General features: G+C 42.5%; 2 protein-coding genes across 2 annotated transcripts; both read left to right on the plus strand.

Annotated features, from left to right (window-relative positions):
* Nucleotides 1–135: 135 nt before the first annotated feature.
* tdrd15 (tudor domain containing 15) lies at nucleotides 136–11,781 on the plus strand. The gene is made up of 6 exons (XM_070849861.1): nucleotides 136–160; nucleotides 1,576–1,633; nucleotides 1,975–7,803; nucleotides 8,218–8,307; nucleotides 9,053–9,120; nucleotides 11,600–11,781. The coding sequence occupies exons 1-6, from the start codon at nucleotides 136–138 to the stop codon at nucleotides 11,779–11,781; spliced, it is 6,252 nt and encodes a 2,083-aa protein (XP_070705962.1).
* Nucleotides 11,782–14,212: 2,431 nt separating this feature from the next.
* Nucleotides 14,213–22,146, plus strand: ankef1a (ankyrin repeat and EF-hand domain containing 1a). Its single transcript, XM_070849777.1, has 10 exons — nucleotides 14,213–14,402; nucleotides 14,764–14,925; nucleotides 17,124–17,323; nucleotides 17,479–17,628; nucleotides 17,867–17,990; nucleotides 18,205–19,024; nucleotides 19,334–19,560; nucleotides 19,732–19,880; nucleotides 21,585–21,740; nucleotides 21,991–22,146. Exons 1-10 carry the CDS (start codon nucleotides 14,213–14,215, stop codon nucleotides 22,144–22,146), a joined length of 2,334 nt encoding a protein of 777 aa, XP_070705878.1.
* Nucleotides 22,147–22,182: the final 36 nt, after the last annotated feature.

Below are 22,182 nucleotides of genomic sequence, written 5' to 3' on the forward strand. Positions count from 1 at the left end.
ACAGGTGACACACGAGGCGGTGCGACAGCTAGGAGGCAGCTATGAATGTAAAACAGGTAACTTCAGGAGGGGAAAAGTCACCAGCTAACCGGTGCCATCAGTCACAGGCAGTAGTTTGAGTTAAAACCGGCCATGATGTCGGCGGACCGTTACCTACGACGTTAGCTTTAGCATCGTTTAGCATTAGCATAGTTAACAATGTTAGCTCTTTGTTAGTTTCACAGCCGCTAAATGTCAACTTACCGCCATGAAAAAGTCTGCTGACTCACGTTTGGTTAGTCCGGACATTTTCCTGTGCCCTGTGGATTTATTAGAAACAGTTTTACCGAAGGTCAACACTTTAAGCAATTTAAGCTAGTAACATTTGCTAGTTGGCTAGTAACTTTTTTTTTTCAACTTAAATTTTACAAAGATATATTTACATGCCCAGTAGCTGAAATATAGCTACTGATGCATGATGTACAATTCAGTGGACATATGATTAATCATAATTTCCTCCCAATATAAAATCAATACTTGGGAAATTTAGCAGTGGCATGAATCTTACCTGCAGGGAAAAAAATTAGCAACTTGGTGTTTTTGGCTGTCTGTCGGCCATCTTGGTTTCACTCTTTTTTACCCCCCACTATCAATGGCTTCCCACTGGGTAGCAGTCAGTGTATGAGATGATCCACTGTAGCGACTGATGTGCAACTATGCCATCAAAACTCATGCATGTACAAGAAAATAGCTGTACACTGTAGTGACCTCTATGCATGAAAGGGTTAAATAAAGCCAGCCTACCAGGATCAATGAAACATTTCTTTTGGATATTTATTTTTGATAATTTTGAATTATATGAGAGCATGGTGTGAATCAGGTTGAATAACTTAATATTAATTTACTCATACAAGTGCTGCCAAATAATAGTAACCAAAGTTAAACAGAAGTGAGCATAGACATGTGAAGAACTTTTAAGAATTTATATTTCAGCTGCTAAATATCTGCAATATGAATTTTAAAAAATACCCCCAATAAAACACAATTAATGATCCTTCACCAGACATGCTCTTTTTTAAGGTGGCCTTCTACAATACTCAGTTAAACCAGGGTAGTGTTTGACCTCACATGGCATTATGTGCATGTGCCATAAATGCAATCATAATACAATATAATAAATGTATTTTTTTATGTCTATTGGGCTGATGGTACGTGTTCTTCATGCACAGGTTGTCTTAGCACATCATATTGATCACATTTTTTTGCTATCATCAAGATGTTGTTACTGTGTAAAGTCAGTTTTATTTGTAAAGCCCAAAATCACATCACTAATTTGCATAAAAAGGGTTTTCAGTATGTTCAACATATGACATCCTCCATCCTTAAGCAGTTTTTTGGATAGGGAAAAAACTTTTAACAGGAAAAATATATAGATAAATAGAATGAAAACAATTTGCCAATCAAACTTGGCTTGGTTAAAGTTAGACAGGCATAGTGTGTGGCGTTAAGGTTAACAGCAGTGCTGGTCTTGTTTGTTTTGTGTGTGTTTTTAATGATGGTGAGTACATTAAGTTATTGCCAATGTTTTCCCCTCAGGTTCTGTTCAGGATATGACAGTTACTGATGCTGCAGCCATGCAGTCAGTACATCAAAAGTAAGTAAAACACTGCGGGATAACCTAATAGAGACGCTGGCATGTTCTTACTTATACTGAAACATGTTGGATTAGGGCTTATTTTGACCAGTTTGGAAGTTGACAGCTAAGCTATTCGGAGAAATCTATGATTTCTATTCTATTTACATTCAATGGAGGATTCAATGGAATACACTTCACTGAAGCTCCAGTTCTGGCCATACATTAGTTGTAATTTCCTCTTTTAAACTATTTAAGGTTAAATCAAGTGCAGCACTCTTCGTAAAACTGAAAACCTGGTGCTCTCACCAAATGATTCACACTTTTTGAAGGTTAATAACATAAGTCACTTAATTTTGCAGGTCTCAGAAATCTGGTCCACCTGCCCCGTGTGCCCTTTGGCCCGTGGACTTCAAGTTGACGCACTTGGACTGGAACCCTGAAGCAACCCTGATACACTTCCAGGGACAGTACCTTACCATATGTGAACTTGACTACAACATCTTGCAAGGAGAAATACAGAACATACCAAAGACTAAAGCTTCAGTGGATATTGGAGGGTTTTGCCTTGTAGAAGATTTGACTTCAGCCCGCTGGTACAGAGGAAGAGTTCAGAACCGAAAAGCGGACTTGTTTGATGTTTTCCTCATAGATCATGGTAATGTCTTGAGTGTTGACATCGCTAACATATCTTCCTGTTCAAATGACCTCTTCATCCTGCCTCCCAAGATAGTTTGCGGGTTTCTTGCAAATGTACTGTTGCTTCAAGGTTGTTCACATTCTACGATGGACGAGTATTTCTCGAACCTGATTGGAAGAAATGTCACAGGTTATATCCAAGCCCTCCTGCCCCACAAAGTCCTCTTATTGGAAGCTCCTGACATAAACATCGACCTTGTTAGACACGGGTTTGGGAGGCATGTGGACACAGATACTTTCCTCCTCTTGGTTGAGATGCTCACAGAGGTGCCGCTCAAACAAAGAGAGCCAGCTCCTGACTTACTCATCGAAAAGCCAACAGGACAGGAATTTTGTTTCAAAGCATCTGGTTTGCAGGGATACGAAGACTTTTTGTCATTCTGTGGTCCTAAATTGAGGTGTGGGACACGTGCTAAAGTGCGTGTAACTGCTGCTGTCAACCCTCGGCTGTTTTACTGTCAGATGGCCAGTATGGAAAGAGATCTTCAGGAAATGTCAATGAAGCTGGCTGCAGTTTGTGAGTACAGAACAAAAGAACACAATCATACTCCCGAAAACCTGGGTTTAATGTGCTCAGTTAAAAGCAAAGATGGGAAATGGTACAGAGGCTTTGTGCAATTCCTCCCTGTCAACTCTCATGTTAGGGTTTTGCTCATTGACTACGGATTCTTTGAATCTGTCAAAGTTGAGAACATCCACAGATTGCCACCTGATTTCTACTCAACGCCTATAATGGCGTTCCCGTGCTCACTTTCCTGCCTGAGTGATCAGGATGAAGCAGTCAAAACTCAGCAGCTGAGTTTTCTCAAGACAGGCTTGCTTGGAACAGTGTTGGATACAGAGATCAGACGCTTTGACGAAGAACAACATCTCTACTCTATCGCAGTAACTGGTGCTGAAGATAATCATGTGAAGGAACCGGAGCCAATTCAAGAGCTTCCTAGAATGAAGGTTGAGAGAGATGAATCGTCACCTCAGGGCGGCTATTTAAACTATGAGACAATCATGGGTGAAGCACTGGGTAAAACACTGCAAACAGAAGAGGTGCAGCTACACTCTGTCTTTGTAGGCTATGTCGAGTATATCCAGAATCCAAGCCAGTTCTGGATCAGAACACAAAAACGTAATGATGAGTTTGAAGAAATGATGACAAAAATGGCCGATCACTTCAGTCAGGTGAAGCTGGATGAAGACGTGCTGTCGAATCCTGAGGTAGGGAACCTCTGTTGTGCACTTCATGAGGAGGACATGCATTTCTATAGGGGTGTAGTGACAGACACTCTTCAGCATGGAGCTGAAGTTCTTTTTATTGATTTTGGGAACATTGAGAAAGTGCCACACATGTTGATCAAGAAGGTACCTGAGGCATTTGCCAGCAAACCAGCATTTGCCTTCTGTTGTTCTCTTGTTAATGTTTTTCCATTTGATGAAGTCTGGACCAGCGCCTCCTCTGACTTTTTCAAAAAAGCTGTGTCAAACAAGGCCCTGCTCGTCCATGTTGTCAAGATGAGGAAAAACAAATTTGTTGTCGATCTCCACGAGACGGGAAGTGACAACAATCAAAGTATCACTGAGCTTATGGTCTCTTCAAAACATGCAGACTACTGGAACAACATTCCCATAGAGACCGTGGTGCAAAACAACACAGGTGTCCCAGAAAAAACAACAAGAGTCAAAACAAAGAGTCCAAGATATAGTGTGAGATCAGACATTGGTGCCAAAACAGAGCAAACTGTGGACCATGAGGAGGAGGAAGAGAAAGCATGCAGAAATGGAATTGAGAAGGCCCAAACCTGTAGCTTCAAAGTGTTAAACATCAAGCCTGGGTGTGAGTTTGCTGTATGTTGCTATTACACAAACTCTCCATCTGATTTTTGGTGCCAGCCATTTAACAAGGTTCCAGCTTTGAAGGAGTTGATGGATAAAGTTCAGCAATATTACTCAACTCATACAGTCCCTCTCCAATCTGGGGATTCATGTTGTGTCGCCAAGTCACCCCAAGATGGCAGATGGTACAGGGCCTTCATCACCGAAAAACAGAAAAGTCATGCCAGAGTGATGTTGGTTGACTTTGGCTTCCATATCCAAGTCAGTGAGCACAATCTTCAGGCAATAATGCCAGAATATGTTTATTTGGAAGGACAAGCTTTCAGGTGCAGTCTTTACAACCTGATTGAACCTGCTGACCCCAAGTGCCATGGGGATTGGAGTCCAGAGGCCTGTAATTTGCTGAGAGATTTTGCCCCCAGCACCAATGTTCTAACATGTAAAGTTGTCTCACAGTTGAATGTGCGAAACAAAGGCCTATGCAACGTTGTGGATCTCTGCAACACCCAAAGCCAACAGAGTATTACAAATTTGCTCTTGGAACAGGGCCTGGCAAGAGAAGCAAAAATCTCAACAAAGCAGCTGTCAACAGTGTTTCCTGAGTCTTTTGTCTACTCTTCGTATGATCTACGTGCTGGAAATAAAGAGCAAGTTTTCATCACTCACGTCAGCAGTCAGTGGGAGGTCTACTGCCACCTTGAGAGAAACGGTGAAATCATCGAAGCGCTTGAAAAGAAAATCTCAGAGGAAAGTGAGAAAATGATGCAAGCCAGTACGCAAGTTGTTGTAAGGAAGCTGTGTCTGGCAAAATACTTTGACGGCAAATGGTACAGGGGCTTGGTACATCCTGTTCAGTCCCCTTTGCATCTCAGTGTGTTTTTCGTGGATTATGGAAACACAGGCATCTCAGAGAAAACCCAAGTCATGTTTATCCCCAGACACTCTGCTGATTTGTTGTTCACACCCATGCAGGCTGTGAGATGTAGCCTTGCTTCTGTGTCCAAGGAAGAGCTCTATCCAGATGTCAAGGATTGGCTCAGTGGTGTGATCCTTAACAAGGAAGTGAGAGCCGACATAGTTGGAAAGAGCGAAAATGGCTCATTTGATGTTGAACTGTTTGATGGAGAAGTTAACATTAATGAGAAGGTAAAGGAGCTCATTCTCAGTCATTCACCCAAACCAAAGACAGCCGTGAGTTTTGACATGTGCAGCACGAAGACAAAACGTAAAACTAGACCCCTCACAAGTAACTTAAAGACTCCAGCCAAGTGCAAGAGTGGACCTAAAGGGCATTTTTCAAGTTCACCCACATTGAATGCCCGCAGAGGCACTCATGTCGTTGGTGCAGCCCCCAAAAAGAAAGAAAACATAAAAAACTATGTTCATGGTAGAGCTCAGAACAAAAACACAAAAGAAAAACAACAAAATGAGGGCAATACAAAGAGCTGTGTCACTGTGAAACCTCAGACAAACTCTCAAGTAAAACAACAAAGAGAGAATCCTGGTTCAAAAGCAAAGTCAGTGCAACCACAACATACAGAGGAAATGGAGATCCCTCAGCTCTCACGTTTACCCGACAGGAAAGTGAGTGCAGGTTTTAAGGCAAAGTGTTTCGTCTCCCACATCGACTCGGCCGACAGTTTTTTCCTTCAACTTTCAGAGGATGAACCTGCCATTTTGAAAGTGGGTGAAGATCTCAACACAGCTATCTTCAGAGATGCCTTGAAGGCTACCACATCTTTGAGAATCAATGACCTTGCTCTGGCTGAGTACGAAGAAGACGGCGCTCTGTATCGTTCTGTTGTGAAGAGCTTTGAAGGAAGTTCAGGTTGCACAGTTGAGTTTGTGGACTATGGAAACTCGGCAGTCATGGAGAAGGAGAAGATCTACTCCATACCGGAGGAGCATCTCTCTCAGCCAAGATTCAGCATATCATGCTCCCTTTTGGACAAAAGCATGTACAACAACGATGCTTCTTTCATTGATGCTGTAATGGAGAAGCCGCTCATGGTTGAGTTTGTTTGTCAAAATGGAACTCAGTGGCAAGTCAAAGTTGAGATTCTTGATGAAGCAGTTGATTCTCCGGTTGCACTTCAAGCAGCTAATGAAAGTAGCGTTTCCTCTAGAGAGGAAAAGGCTCCTGTAAGTCCACCTGAAACAGAAGAGAAAGAGAGATCCTGTGAACGGAGCGTCCTAAGAAAAGAACTGGGAGAGACTCAAGCAACTAGATCAGAAAGAATGGTGCCTACTGTTAATGATGAAAACTTGATGCTGAAACCACCACCTGCCACCCTGTCACCCAAACTGAGGGCAATAACCTGCAGGCACCATAGAAGAACACCCATCAGAAACAAGGGTGATTCTAAGAGTCAACGAAAAACTGTGAAATCGCCTGTCAAAACCAAGACACCTGGGGCAGATGCAGTCACACGCCTGACTATTCGAGCTAAAGACACAGAGAATGGAACAGTTATGTCGGTGTTAAGTAACTGCAATTTTTACATCAGATTAAATAAGTCCAGTGAACTGCTAGCTGCACTGGAGAGTCTCATAGATGACAACCTATACATGTGTGAGATGGTGGCTGAAGAGAATGTCAAAGAGGGCCTCAAGTGCTTAGTTCAGGTGCACAAGGACAAGCAGTGGCTCAGGGCTGTTGTTCAACTTGTGGGCCAGGATAAATGCCAGGTCCTTCTTGTGGATCATGGAATAACAGAAGAACTTCCAAGAGGCTCAATCCGACGACAGTGTAGCAGCCTGACAAAAATTCCAAACCTCGCAGTTTTGTGCAAGGTGAACTGGTTCAGACTCAGTCAGGGACAGGATGCTCACACATTGTGTTGTGAAACTCTCAAGCCAATGATAGGCAAAGAAGTCAAGCTGGTGTTTGTTTGTTATTCAAAAACTGATCATCTTTGGAAGGTTCAAATGGTCATTAATGAACCGGTCCCCGCTTGTCAAACAACTACCTCATCGCAGCAGAATAACGAGATGATCCCTTCACCCGCTGAAGCCCAGGATGAGAAAACAGAAGGAAAATCCAGCTTGGACACAAGCCCCCCTCAGCACCTTGACTTTGCTCCTATTGATATAGACAAAGGGTACTCAGGCTTTGCTGCTGCAGTGACGACTCCATTTGACTTTTGCGTTGTTCTGGAGGACTTCCTTCTTGTCATGAACAAAGTGTCCATAATGTTGGATGACCTCCCTGGGCAGATGTCTCCTCTTCCTGAAGCCCACCTCGTCCCTGAAACCTGCTGCCTGGTAAAATCAGACACCAAGAACAAGTGGTGCAGGGCTGAAATTGTAAACATTGACACCACAGCGGTCCTAAACCTGGTGGATTACGGCCATTACGAATGCATGCCGTACGAAGAATGCTTCAAGCTGAAGAAGCTTCCAGAGGAGATAAAGAAGCTGCCAAAGGTGACGTACCCCTGCATCCTGAGAGGGGTGAAGCCAGTTGGAGTGGATGGACAGTGGACTAATGAAGCAGCTGTATTCTTTCAGCAATGTTTGTACCAGAAGAACCTCCAGATCTTCTTCAGAGAGTTTGTGTCAAACACAGACTGGAAGGTGGACGTTCTGGCTGATGGCGTCCATGTTGCCAAGGAGCTGGTGGATGCTGGACACGCCAGCTATATGGATGTCATGCTAGGACTGAGGTATGCTCTCGTCACTGTGTACTTGAGTCTTTATTCCATATTCCATATATGTCTCATCTTTTCATATATAAATAAGAGGAATTGTATTCATTATTGGTATTTGCTTAAGCTAATTGTATTTAAAAACATCTTAAATTGCATAGTTCATTTTGAATTTAAAAATTACGACAGTCTGAATACAAATTTGGTTAAAATTCATGACAAATATCAGTAGTTTTTTAGCATGTTTAGCTTTTTTTCTCTTTAAATTCCCAAAACCATACTATGAATGATCTGTCCTCATCATTATTGACACTGTTAACTATCAACTAACAGATTAACTGTTTTAAAATCAGAGTAAACAGGTAAAAGAAATATGTGTGCACATTTTCAAGCTAAATACATAAAACTTTACTTAATTTCTGATCTGTTCAGGTTCCAGGAGCAGACTCCCCGTAAAGCTGCTCCTCATAGATCCGACCGTGAGGAAGACTGTGGCCAGCAAGACAGAGGCTCCCACAGGAGGTCGGCTCTTTCCATTACGTCTGTTGTTGAAGCAGAGACGATGCCATTCGGCGCTGTGTCTGGACCTAGTCAATGTAAGAAAAGAATATGTTTAACTCATTATGTGTGCTGACATCAAGTGTATGTTCATCACTGCAGACTGCTGGAACAACATGCAAACAAGCAGACAAACAGACACAAAAATAATACGCATACACACTGGCAACATGTCCTTTCTCTAGGCCTTCTAGACAAGGTTGCTAAAAAACGTGATGAATCTTTACTGAACAGCTTATATTAATATAATTTTCCCTTTTTTAGCTAAATTCAGCAGTGCATCAGTCCAGTCTTTAATTCTTTAATGAATGAATGAGCTTTTTGGCAGCAGGCTTATGTTGTTCATTAGACAAAACCTCTATTATACAAATATGGGATCAGGCTTAACTGTGCTTCCCATTTGAAATTGGAAGAGGGAATTTCTGAGTTCCCAATCGTGAAGGTAGATTTCCGTCTCAGAAAGTCGGGACAACCTCACCAACCCTGACCTCAAAGCCCAAGATGGCGGCTCTGCACATCCAACAGTGTTAAAGCAAGTCCTGTCTGCCCTTAAATGAACCCTCCATTGAAAGTGTGATTACACCGGTGTAATGTTTGAGATGATCTAAAACTGCTCAGCGTGATTTGGGGAAGTGCTGGCAGTTATGTACAGTAGCATAATATAAATGTACAGTACCGTCCCGTCACTTTTCATTCTCTTCTGTTCCAGGTTTCCTGATGTGAAGACAGTCTGGCTTCAGCAGCAATTCCTCATCTCACAGCGTCAGGCTAATCCAAGTGAGATGCTGCATGTTTGATATTTGGCTAAAAGTTGAGAACCACGCTCACAAAAAAGTGATTTATTTCACTTCAGATGACCAACACTAACTTTAATTTACCTTAACATTACTATGTAAAGTTTTATTTACATGTGGTGAAACTGACTTATTTTGCTTTAACTTTAGTTTAAGTCAGCAGCACCATTTTATTTTCCTAAAATCACAAGAAGTCTGAGTGAGTGAACCGTATTTTTTTTTCTCTTTAAAATCAGTGTTTGGTGTCCTTATACAGAGACTTTACATTAATAAGGTACATATGTTTATGCATGTTCAGTTCATTTTGTGTATCTACTTTGAACTGCGTTAGAAACTAGAAACTATCAAGTTGGACAGTAAGAAATGTGATGTTTGTTTTGATGAGGCGAATTAAATATAAAGACGCCAAGAAGACGTTTGGTTTAATACATTTCATTTTACACGTTAAAGGATAATTGTAAACGAGTCTACTTTGTTATTAAAGAATATTTTTCTCAGATGAAAAAGACATGCTACTGGTTGAATACATTTTGAGCTAAATGCCATAAAGCCCTTTCAGGTGCATACTTGAATCTTTGATACTTATTTTGCTCTCACATAAATAGTAGTGGGACAGAGGTTCATGGGGGTGTGGGGATGTATCCTCATTGTTTAAAACCAGTGAAGTCCTGAAATGACCCCCATAGAAATTAGGGTTTTTGCTCCACCACTGGAGTGTGCTGTTGAGCCAAGAATGTTTATTCAGTCCTGTATCTCTGTTTGATTTCTGTGAACATTGCAGTTTTAGTTGTGTCCTCAGTGAATGAGGAAACTAACTAATAATGACATTATTTTAAGTACAGTAATGGCCGTTGAACCAGTGATAAACCCAAAACACCGTAGCTGCCATAAGCTGTTTAATAACCAACACCTCTCTTTGTGTTTAATCTGACTGGAGGGATCACAAACCAAAACCTCCAATCATATAAATGATCTTTGTAGAACTGTTAATACTAATACTAATGTGATGTGGATGAAGAAAGTGATTAATAAGAAGAAAACTTGGTCTTCTGCCACTGCGACCCAACTCCAGATACGCAGAATCACACGTCTGTCAATGTTTTTCTGTCATGTCATTCCCAAAATGAGGTTTGGGGAACCTTTAACGGCTTCCAGTGGATCATTCCTAACAAAATATGAAATTAGGACTGAAATATAACATGAAAGATCATTAAAATAATCTCTAGTTGTAGCTCTTGTGTGGCACTTTCACTTTCCTCACAACACTCTCTGCTATAGCTGTGATTTATTGAATGATTTTTCCAAATGTTGATGTTATGCTTGCAAGACAGCATTAATCAAGTGCTCCTGATGTTTTCTTTCCGCTTCTCCGCTGAAAAAACAATCTCAGTCTTACCGTCCTTCCCTTTTCACTCTCCAAATCCTCCTCCCACCTTCTCTCAGAGTGCTGCTTTTGTTTTTCCTCTGACACTGAGTCAGATCCCTGGAGGATGAAGCCTTTTCTAGGCACTGCGATTCCTACAGTGATGTTAACATGACGCTGCTATTAATCTTTTGTGAGACTTCTGCCCAATTCTGGTTTATTTATTGCATTGTTACTGTAACAGGGAGTCTCTTCGGTTGCAGAGCTAAATGGCCCATTAATGAATAGTCAACAAGCAAGAAATTAAGATTTATTACTGGCTAATTCTTCTTTTGGAAATATTTAATTATTTAAAGATAATATTTAAAGTTTACAAAGTACTCTGTCCCATTTATCAACAGTAGATGATGTGCAGTTAGTTCCAGACATCTAATGACTGTGCAGATTAATATCAGCAGTATACAGTGGTGGTATTCAATGCAGGGTTCGGGGACCGCTGTAGGTCCCTGAGTTGTTTGGCAGTAGGGTCGGGTTAGTTTCTGGTTTTCCCAGTCCAGTCTGGTGTCCAAGCTTAACCATTTGAATAACAAAATGTCTTTTTTCTCGTTGAATATCATGTGACCCACTGAGGGGGGATCCCGATCCCCAGGTTGGGAAGCATTTTACTGTATCACATAGAAGGACTGAGGCTGAACCAACATGTGTCCGGGCTGTGGAGCTGTGTTAACGGACTTAATGTCTATAACCACAACATCCAGCAGCAGAACGTCCACTCCAGCACACACAGACTGAACACTTCACTGGTGGACTCCACAGTTTCGTAGAGAGCGGGACTTCATGGGTGAGTCTTACCGGACGGCTGGAATAAGATTTGGCTTTTTGAACAAGAGATAGTGCTCAGTGGAAGGTAGGCAAGGTCAGAGTCAGGGGAAAATAGACCCCAGGCCTAAAAGCATTCACTCAAAGAGCCTATAAAGTCTGCAATCTGTCCAAAAGAGGAGTTGTAGTAAACATGGGGGGTGAAAGGCACATCCAGAGTCACTCCACAGTAAATGTCTGAGGCTTTCTGTGCTCGTTTGTGGAACGGTTACCTGAGCAGAGGCCAAACACATCCCTGGAGCTCTGGCTGTCTTCACCATCACCCTGCCCTCTGAGGCGGGGACACAGTCTGCATCAACCTCGTCACCCGCAAACTGGCCTCGTCCTCTGAACCTCCTGACCGACTTCAGTGGGATGCTGCTGTACGAGACCAGTCGCATTGTAATCAGTGTCTCTGGGTGAAACTTTGAGCATGAGAGCATCTAAATTTGTCCGTTGGAGTGTAAGAGACAAGAGCCACTGGCTGAACAGTCAGAGAGACTGAAATAACTGGACAGGATTCATTCAGCAAGGAGAGAAGATATTTTACTTTATGTGCCAAGAAGAAAAAGTCGTTTTCCACCACAATAATTTTTCGTGTTTCACAGCTTTAAGGAAAACAATTTGTGCAAAGAGCCAAACAGCGTTTTTAAATCTGTGACATGTTTTCTTCAGAAAAAAGCCACTGCAGAGCTATCTCATAATTCCATATTTCATGCTGAGCCATAAACTTGAATTCTTTACTGATTACACCAAAATAGCCTTCGGGTCTTTTAACGAAAGGAAAATCAGTAAGATGGTAAAAGATTAAGGGTGTGGAGTTCTTTGTGTGTAATCCACCCACAGCATATCAGATGTTCAGAGGGTTCTGCACAGTCTCTAATGTAGTTTCTTTCCTTCATGCTCACAGTTTAATTTTGACCACAAGCAAATTCACAGAAAGATAACGGCGAATGGCAATGTCTTGGGGAAAATGTAGAGTGGTTTAAGCGGAGAAGACACAGTCCAAACCACTGTTCTTTAGAAAGAAATGCAAAGATGAAGTCATTGAATATGTCTACATGCACTCTAATATTCCTCTTTTATTCTGAATAATGTCATGTAAACAGCATTTGGATGTTTATCTGAATTAGGCCTTCCGAATGCAGCAATGTCAGATGAATACATTCAGAATATGCGTCCTCAGTAAAACATTTGGGGCAGACTTGCCTGTTTACAGTCAGCTCTGTATGTGCTAGTTTTTATACACTTTTTAGTCTGCTCTGGATTTCACTTGTTCAATCTGGCACTTTTTCGGTTTGCACAAATACACTCAGCTGAGCTGACTGTTGTTTCCAACTTAAACCTCTCTCATCTCTGTCTCTTGACTTCAGTGGGTTGATTTTAGCTGAAGACTTCATGGAGATGGCTGAATATCCTTATGCTTCTTATGCTGCACTGCAGTGACACGTGTGTTCAGCATCACTGCCCTCATGGCTGCTGGAGAACCTTGAAGACTTTAAGAAGTCACCTGAAGGGAAGAGTATCACTTGTCTTCCATGCTTTGTTCATCCATTACTCATCAATGGGAATTACAGCTCTCTCCATAAGCCTCTCTGCACTCAATAGCTGTCATTCCACTGTCACTCACACAAACAAAGTCATCCCCAAGACAGTGTAAGTTGATCTATGCACTGGCAGTCAAGGGTAAAGAGCCGGTAATTCTACCTTGGCTACTTAAGGATGTAAGGGTGCATGATAAGATGGGATGTAGATTATGTCGGTACGTTTATGTCGACCCCAGGAAGACTAGCAATAATAAGAATAATGAATCCAGTGTTGTCAGAAATATCAGATTGTGGATTGGATTTGAAAACACAAGCAGGACTCACCTGGAAATTACTGAAATGTGACATTCAGGGAATCAAGTGTGGCTGGTAAGTAATGCTATCCCATCACAGAATTGTGGAACAGCTTATTTAATTAACTCAAATAACAAATTAATTAATCTCATTGTCAGGTTTTTGTTCTGTAGATTATTTTTTAAACTATGACATGCTTCACAGTGATGTAGCCAGACATCTTTTCCTGCAGGAGCCCCCAAAAAAGTCCCGAATTTCCGAGCTCATCACCAGGCCTTGAATGCAGCAAACGTCCTTCCTGGGATTTCCACGCGCTCCGTTGCCATGGAGCTGAGTTTGTTTCCCTCCCTCGGCTCACTCAAAGTTAGCCACAGGCTGAGCTTTAAGCTAAAGTTGGGACCTTGTGGACAAACTCGGGACTGTCCTCCCCCTCCAGACGAGCTCGGTATGTGAACGGAAAAGTGCGAGGAAAAGTTTTTTTTTTTTTAAGACTGTAAGAAACGCGTGCCAAACAAGGAAGTGCGCGGCTAGCTAACATTAACCCTTTAACCCCGGAGAGCAGGTGGGTGCAGTGATGACTGAAGATTTGTCAGTCTGAAAAGCCTTTTCATGTTTCGTATATGCTGCCAAATCTTTTATTTACAGCGTTTTTGGTTCCTATCTATCTGTTTAGATCTAAAGTAGCAGTAACCTAGCTTACTAAATGTACTGTGTGTGTACTCTAATTCAAAATACAGTGTTCAAACAAAGCAAAGCAGGTTTGTGTGTCACTACAGTGGCTCCACAAACTGTTGTTAAGTGATATAGACTGTATGTATGAAGCTAATGCTAGCGATCAACATTTATGCTGTGATGACTTGACATTGATGAGTTATTTCAGCTATAAAATACATCAGTAAAAACCTCCATGAAATTAGAGACAACACAATAACTTGTACCATTACTCATGAGCATGTGTTTGTCAGGAAGTTATTTCTTCCTCTTCCTCCACCAGCTCCTGTCCTGACACCACGATGAGCTGCAGGACAGCTGAGGGCCCCCTGCAGGTCCCTCAGATCTACCGCCTGCTGCAATGTGTCCGCGAAGGGGATAGGGAGCAGATAAAGAAGATGTTAAACCTCGGGGTGGAAAACCTCATCAATCTCACCGAGCCTCAGGACGGCACAGGGGTGCTTCACGTGGCGGTTTCAGCCAACAATCAGGGTGATGGGCCTCTTCTTCACATTATAGTCCCTCATTTTAAGAGAACACTCTCCGCTCTGCTGGCCTGCTGAATACTGTGAATACGTCATTGTTTACAACCTCCAAAATCTCTATTTCACACGAGCTGATTCTTTCTTTTTCTTTCTTTTCTTGAATGTATACATTATCTTACTGCAAGGCCTTATTACTGTACATTAACCTTAGTAATGCCTGAGAATTGACCACGTATATACAAGACTCCTGTCTGTTAAAGACTTTTAAAACGTAAGCAAAATCAAGCAGTTCATAGAATACACTGCAAACCTAAAAGTACTGTTTCAAAGTCCTGTTATTATCCTGACTTTTACTCCACTCATTACAGAGCTGGTCAGCTTCCTCCTCTCCCAGGGAGCACACCCCAACATGCAGGACAAGAAGGGCCGCACCCCGGTCATGTTAGCCGCTGAGCTGGGCAATGATGCCATAGTGGCTCTGCTGGCCCAGAACCATGCTAACCTGAGGCTCCAAGACACCGAGGGCAAAGGTGAGCAGGAGCAGACATCGCCGTGTAACGTGCAGATGGTGGACTCTGGGGAAATGAAACACGTGGGCAGATACTTGGGGGCAGCAGAGTAGTGCATGTTTGTGATGGATTTAATACTTTATTGAGTTTGGAATCTTTAAATTGCAAGAGGTGACAGGCTGCCACGGGTCAGGCACATATTATAACAACTTAACTGTAAACAGGGTTAAGCTATAAGGGCACAAGTGTGGAAAATAAAGTTTCTTGGTGTAAACATCAAAATAAGATTATATAGAAACAGTTACAGGACAGGATGCTTAAAAAAACATCCGCAGGAGTGAGACAGATGTTGAGACAGAGATTAAGATTTGGTGATAATCAAATACTTATTCTGATGAAGAATTATTAGGTCAACATACAAACATTTGCTGCTAATAGATTTTTAAATATTTCAAATGACCCTAAAGTAGACTGTCACTGTAACATATTAGAAGTAATTTGAAGATTTTACTGAAGGCTGCTTGTGACTCTTTTTGACATTTAACTAAATGATTTATCTAAGGTAATTTCAAGATTAGAATATTATATAAAAGCACATAAATGCATAATCCCTGACCATCTCTGCTCCATGTCTGTTTCTGTTGAAGGCATAATCCATGAGCCAAATGTAAAGGATAGCACTGCCCTGCTTCTAAAACCATAAAGCATTCATATTTTAGATTATCAGACAAGAAAGGCATTTTTAATCCAGAAGTAAAACTCTCATATAATGCACAGGAATTAGGCTACAGTATAATTCAATATAAATCAATAATTTACATGGCTGTGATCACCAGAGGTAATGGAACAGCGTCTCTTCCACTAATGTATTCTCATGTGAGCTTGAAGTGTCGATTTCTCAAATAGAGGTGTTTTCCATCTCAAGTGAGACCAGCAGGCTCGTCCTGGATACCTTGCCTTGTCTTACAACTCATGAAAATGCATGGTGCCTCTGTTTAGATATTGATGAGTAAGCGGTATCCTGGACAACTCCAATCAGCGAGTCCAAAATTCTTCTTCGGGGCCTTTTTAAACCGATTGTGATAATGACCCCAATTACAGTGTGTCTGCAGCATCAATTACTGGCACTCTTTTCAGAGAGGGATTGAGCGAGAGAGGGAAGGAGGAGAGAGGGAGAGAGAGCTTGAGTTAGGCAGAAAAGTATTTGCTTGTGTGCATGAATGCGTATGTATGTATGATGTATATACTGTATGTTGTGTGTACGATTGTGTGTATGTGTGTGTCAGGCTGTGTGGGTTCACCTAATTACAGATCAACAGCTAATGGTGATCCTCTCTTGCGAAACAGACTGAGTAACCTGATCTCACACCTGCGCTCCCCGTGGACTGGTTCGGCCCAGTCTCAACACTCACAGCCAAGCCTTCTCCCCAGTCGATACACCTGGCTGTTATCCTCAGTCCTACAGAGGCGGGGAAAGGGGGGTGGGGGAAAAGCAGCACTTGTCCCTCGCTCATTACCGCAGTTTAAGTCTCATTGTTCAAAGCCCTCACTCCCCCCTCGCCACCTGCTCCCATGTGGCTGCTCTGTGGCCAAGCCATCAGGTTGTAGCTGTGCTGAGCAGCTTCCAGCCATGAATATGTGTGAAAAGGAAGAGAAAAGAAAAGAAAGCACTGCTGCCAGCGACATTTACCTGGATAAGCAAGAGTTGAGAAAGCATGCTTGAGATCAGCATGTAAACCTGGGGTGTCTACTCTGCATGGCCGCTTACAGACTTCCTGGCCCAAACACATATGGGCCAAATTTTCATACCCCTCCTGTGTAGTTTATGATAAACTGGAAGATGAAGTCTTAAATTGAATAAACTATTTAAAACTTCCCACGGATCAGTTGGAAAATGCATCATTACAAAGCTGACTTCTCACAGGACAGAGAAGTTACAAACATTTGATGATCTTGTAGACCATGATGCATTGCCGTAGATTAAACTACCCAGCAGTTTATAAAGTAGTTAAAATTCACACAGCAGTAAAGGTATGGTATCTGTTTTAACCACTCAGCTGCCAGGACAGTCCTGCTCCAACTTAAGATTTTCTTGAGAGGAAACTTAAAAGATGAATGTTGATCAGATATCTCTCCCATTTGCCTCCATCCCTCTATCTCTCACTTTTTATTTACTTTTGCTAAACGTTTGTACGCTTTTCCTCCACTTTTTATTTTAGGTGTGTTGTTCTATTGTATCTACCCCACCAAGCGCCACACCCGCTGCCTGCAGCTGGCACTGAAGTACCAGGCAGACTTCAACAACGTGTCAACGCCGGGGACCCACATCTTCCAGCTGATGTGTGAAAAAGCCCAGGAGTGCACCCCCATGTGTCTCATCATGCTGGATGCAGGGGCAGACCCTAATGCAACAAATCAGGTTAGAAATTGGACAGGGGGACTAACATTGAAGCATTATGGGTAGTGACAGCAAATCGTTTGAGAACAAACATAGTGTGATGGTGAAGTAGTTGCAGCTGAGATGCTCTTTGTGCTGTTTAATCTAAGAATGACTCCTCTCCTCTCCCTCCTCAGAAAACCAGCGTCACAGCATTAATGGAGGCAGCCAAAGCAGGATCCCTGCAGCTTGTTAGAAACATTCTCAAGGAAGGGGGAAACCCCAATGCCCTGGACCGAAAACGCCTCACAGCAGTACACTATGCCACCATGGGGGGCTTTTTTGAGGTGTAGTACTTGCTCACCCAATACCACTTTTTTACCTCTGAAAAGATGACTAAATAATATAAAGCTGTAGGCTTAATAAAAGTGGACCCGCTGTGAATTTAAAGTTTGAACCACTCATTTCATTATAGCTAATGTGATTTTTCCTACATTAGATGTTTGTCTACATAAACTTCCTATCTGTAACAGTGGGGTTTTAGATTCAATAACGTATTTCTCTGTGGTGTTTTGGATCTTCCAGGTGATTCAGGTGCTGTCTGCATACTCAGCAGATATGTGTGTCATCAACCTAGAGGACTGCACACCCCTACACTACGCCGCTGCCACGGGCAATGCTAACTGCTGCAAGTTCCTGGCGCAGAGAGGTGTTGTGAGAGAGTCTATAAATAATAATAGGCATCCTGATGCCAATGCAGTTAATTTCAGCTTTTTGTTTTTTGAAAACAACAAGAAAACCTTCTGCATACTGTCTCTCTCACTGCTGAAATGTTTCATGAAGAGACAGAAGATTCTCCATTTATGATGCAACACAGTCCCATGTCAAATGTTTATAGCTCTCCTAAAACTCTGTGTGTCCAGGTTGTAACCCCAAACTGAAGAACCGGGAAGGTTTGCTGCCACGTCAGATTGCCAAAGACGCTGGTCACAAAGCGGCAGCCAAGGAGCTGAAGAAAGCAGAGAGGCAGCAGGGAAAAGGCAGCAAATCCAGCAGCGTCACCCTCATGTCAGATCTTTGGGCCCTGACCCTCCACGACTGGTCTTACGAGTACGAGACAGAACTACGCCAAGCGTTTGGGAACGAATCAGACACAGTTCCTGCTGAGGTGTTTGTCTCCGTGTTAGAGGAACTTAAAGCTCCAGCTGAACTAGACCAGCTCCATACGGTCATCTCAGCCCATGACAAGGGGAGAACTGGCTGTGTCAACATTAATGATTTCATCAAAGGGGTCAAGTACATCAAGAAACCGTTCCTGCTCTCCTCTTATTTGCCTAAAAAGAAAAAGGAAAAGGGAGGAAAAGGAGGTAAGAAGAAGGGTAAGTTTGTCCTGCCCATGCCCATCTGCACCCTCCCCCCGGAGCGCATGCCCCGGCGATCAGACGGAGGCCCACCCCACTTCATGATTGAGACGTACTACAACTGCTCAGACATCCGGCGATTCAACCGCGATCACCCGCCAGATCATCCCGTAATGAATGACTCAGGATGGTACATAGAAAAGCCAGAGAAAATCTTCATCAATATCAACTACTGTGTGAAAAGTGGAGACCTTGAGTCTCTGGACCTCGCCTTCAGTCAGGGGATTCCTGTGGATGTTCACGATCAGTTTTACAAGACCCCGCTGATGATGGCCTGCTCCAGTGGCAACTACGAGGTGGCTCAGTACCTCCTCAGTCGAGGGTGAGAAAAATCGTGTTACTTATTTGTGAAGATTATATATCATGGTTAACTGATGCACAATGCAAATGCAAAAGCTACAGTATGGTAGAGAACCTACAGAGTCTTATGTCAGTTATCTTCTGCAGCTCCCCTCGGCTTTACTGAGCTCAATAGCAAGTTTCAGCTGATTGTTTAGCTGCCTAAAGACAGACGATAAACATATATTCTTTGTTTAGTAGACAGATCAGTGGTGTAGTAAGGCCAAAGCCCTGTTCAGGGACTCTGCAAACACACCACGGTTTTACCTGTTCCTGCTCCTGTTCCTGACAGGGCCAAAGTGAATGCATGTGATCAGTTCCTCTGGACGCCCCTCCACCATGCGGCTCATGCTGGCCAACTGGAACTTATTGAACTTCTGGTGGAGGCTGGGGCCGCCATAGATGCCCAGACGCTCAGTGCAGGCACGCCTCTCATGAGGGCCATCAAGAGCTCTCGACCCTCCTGTGTGGACTTCCTCATCAAGGCGGGCGCCAGTGTTTATGCAGAGAACAAGAAAGGTTTGACTGTACAATAATATAAACATATGGAATCATTTAAACATATGGAATTGAAACTGATTAGAAACTGAAATGTACTCAGATTTTAGGCATTTTTCATATTTGTCTTATGAGCCAAATTTGTCGATGAATACAGTGTAATTACTGAGATTTTATTTCATTTTCCCTCAGAACAAAACTGCCTCGACATTGCCAGGGCGTTTGCAGACTCAAGGATAATTGACTTGGTCAAAGACAAGATGGATTCTCTGCCTAAACCAAAGGAGACAGCGAAGGGAAAGGGGGGCAAATCTCAAAAACCTAAACCTGCTAAAGAAAAGGTACCAAAGAAACATTAAAATCTTTTTACCCGCCCGCTACAAGCACATTAAAATCTTGTGACTTCAAACTTTTCCCCTTTTCTGTGTGAGAAATGAAGATTTCATTCTATTTTTCATTCTTCATTCACTTGGTAATCTTCCTCCATCTGTGTCCACCAGCTTTTTTTCAGCATGAGAAACCCGAGCCTGTAAAGAGATCTGGTAACTGTAAGGCAGCAACTTGTAAGCAAATTGGACCAAACGTGTTACGTTACAACTTAAACATGCTGACACTGAAATTTGCTTTTCCTATAATCACACTCAAATCTGACACATCGTAGGGATCTTGTCATTAGGACTCTGAAATTAGCAGGTGATGCTTCAGCGCAAATTCATCAGTAATACTCATAGTTTGATATAGCTGAAAGCAGCAGTTCAGGGGGGCAGAAAAAGTCCATGAAACAGAATGAATTGCACACAGGTACAATATGGAGCTGTCCACCCACTGAGCAGTTTTTATCATAAATGAAGAAAACATAGACTCAGTATAGCCCTCCTCCTGTTTCTGCTCCAGCCAAACGGGTCTGTGATAAATGACAATGACAGATCTTGACAGCCGTTCGCTCACCACTCTAAGAAAGTGATGAGGTCTATTTAACGTCCATCCAGTGTGACTCATGAGCAAGTCGATCCCTGTAAATAATGCATGCACCCTCAAGTCAAAGTGCATGTTTTTACATTGCACTGTATCGCTCACATGTCTTTAGTTTAAGTGTTGGGGTTTTTATTGTAATGCCAATTCTGAACTTCTTAAAAAACTAGAACTAATGTTGAAACTGAATTGATGATGAATAACCTGAATCAAAAAGCAAAAATGAAAAATACAAAACTATAAGAACTCTGTCTGTGATTTTAAATGACGTGCTCTACCTACAATCATATGAAAGTTAGAAACCTTCCATGCTGGTTAAAATAGGATACCGTACGGCCGTAATTCCTTTGGTTTTAAGTCCATTACTGTAAAAATTAGACTATATGCTAGCATTTTAAACCAATCTTCTAACTATTATCATGCTTTAGTGTTTTTATTTTGATGTCAGTTAAATGTTATGAGGGTCAAAAGTCTAATGATAAGCTATGATAATGGCTCCCCAAAGAGCCTTGAAAGCTTAGACATTTGCCACCCCAGTATTCACTGAAAACATTTTGACCCAAAGAATTCAGAAATTACAGAAATAGAAGGACACCTTCAGTGGAGAGACCGTGTCAATATAAATGTGCAATATGCCTTAATGTGAGTAGAAGTCTGTGGCCTCAAGCTTGGGGTGATGGAAACTAAAGAAGTCTTAAAAGGGGCGCGGCCGAAACAAGGATGTAGCGTTGGTGTCAGTGCTGTAAAAACCTAAAACCAGGGCCAGAGTATATCATCCAGCTGTAGAGGCACAGGACCTTCAGTGTCAGTCCACCCTGCAAACACCTACAGGTGAGGGACAGCAGGTAAGAAATGCAGGCGTACACAGTTTTAATCCTCAAACTTGCAGGTCTTACACTGAAATTCTGTGCCCTAAATTTGTGTTTTACTCTTGATATCTCTGGCTGTCTTGCTCCTGATCAGTGCCCCCCCCTCTCTCTCTCTCTGACTGATCTGAATCTGACACTTGAAGACCTTTGATTTGGAGCAGCTGCACAGAGAGTTAAATCTGAATATCTCGGTGTCCCCCACAGCGTGTAGCAGCAGAAGGTACAGTGCTCGCAGACACATCAACTACAACAGCAGGGAAAGATTCTCCTCAGAAGGATTCAAAGAGTGTCATCCTGCAAAACAGCAAAATCACTTCAGGGAACACCAACACTGTGGATATCACCTTTGTGCCAAAAACGGTAAGCATAGAGTTGAACAACTTAAGCTTCAGACGCAGAGGGAATTCATGTACATTTTACATTCGTTGAACAGTCCATTTCCTCACTCACATCCTTCCTAAGTTATGGTAACTCTAGCACACTTCTCCAGTACTCCCACCACTGCACATCACTTCAGTGCTGCACACAACCTACTGAGTAATTGCACACAGTTCTCTTTTTGGTAGTGTCTTGGCTGTCTACATCTTTGTGTGGCTTCTCTCTGTCTCAGGTTTGGGGGAAGCCACCCACGACCAGCCAGCTGATGTCAAAGATAGAGAGACGGAAGGATCTTTTATCCCTCGAGGTGGACTTTGATGACTTTATGATGCCTTTCAGCCACAACATCCAGAGGAAAACGTTGGATCTGTCAAAAACCACGGACTAGAACGAAAGGAGGTTAGCCAGAGAGAGACACTCAGAC

The sequence above is a fragment of the Pempheris klunzingeri genome, chromosome 18 (assembly GCF_042242105.1).
Source record: "Pempheris klunzingeri isolate RE-2024b chromosome 18, fPemKlu1.hap1, whole genome shotgun sequence".
Lineage (NCBI taxonomy): Eukaryota > Metazoa > Chordata > Actinopteri > Acropomatiformes > Pempheridae > Pempheris > Pempheris klunzingeri.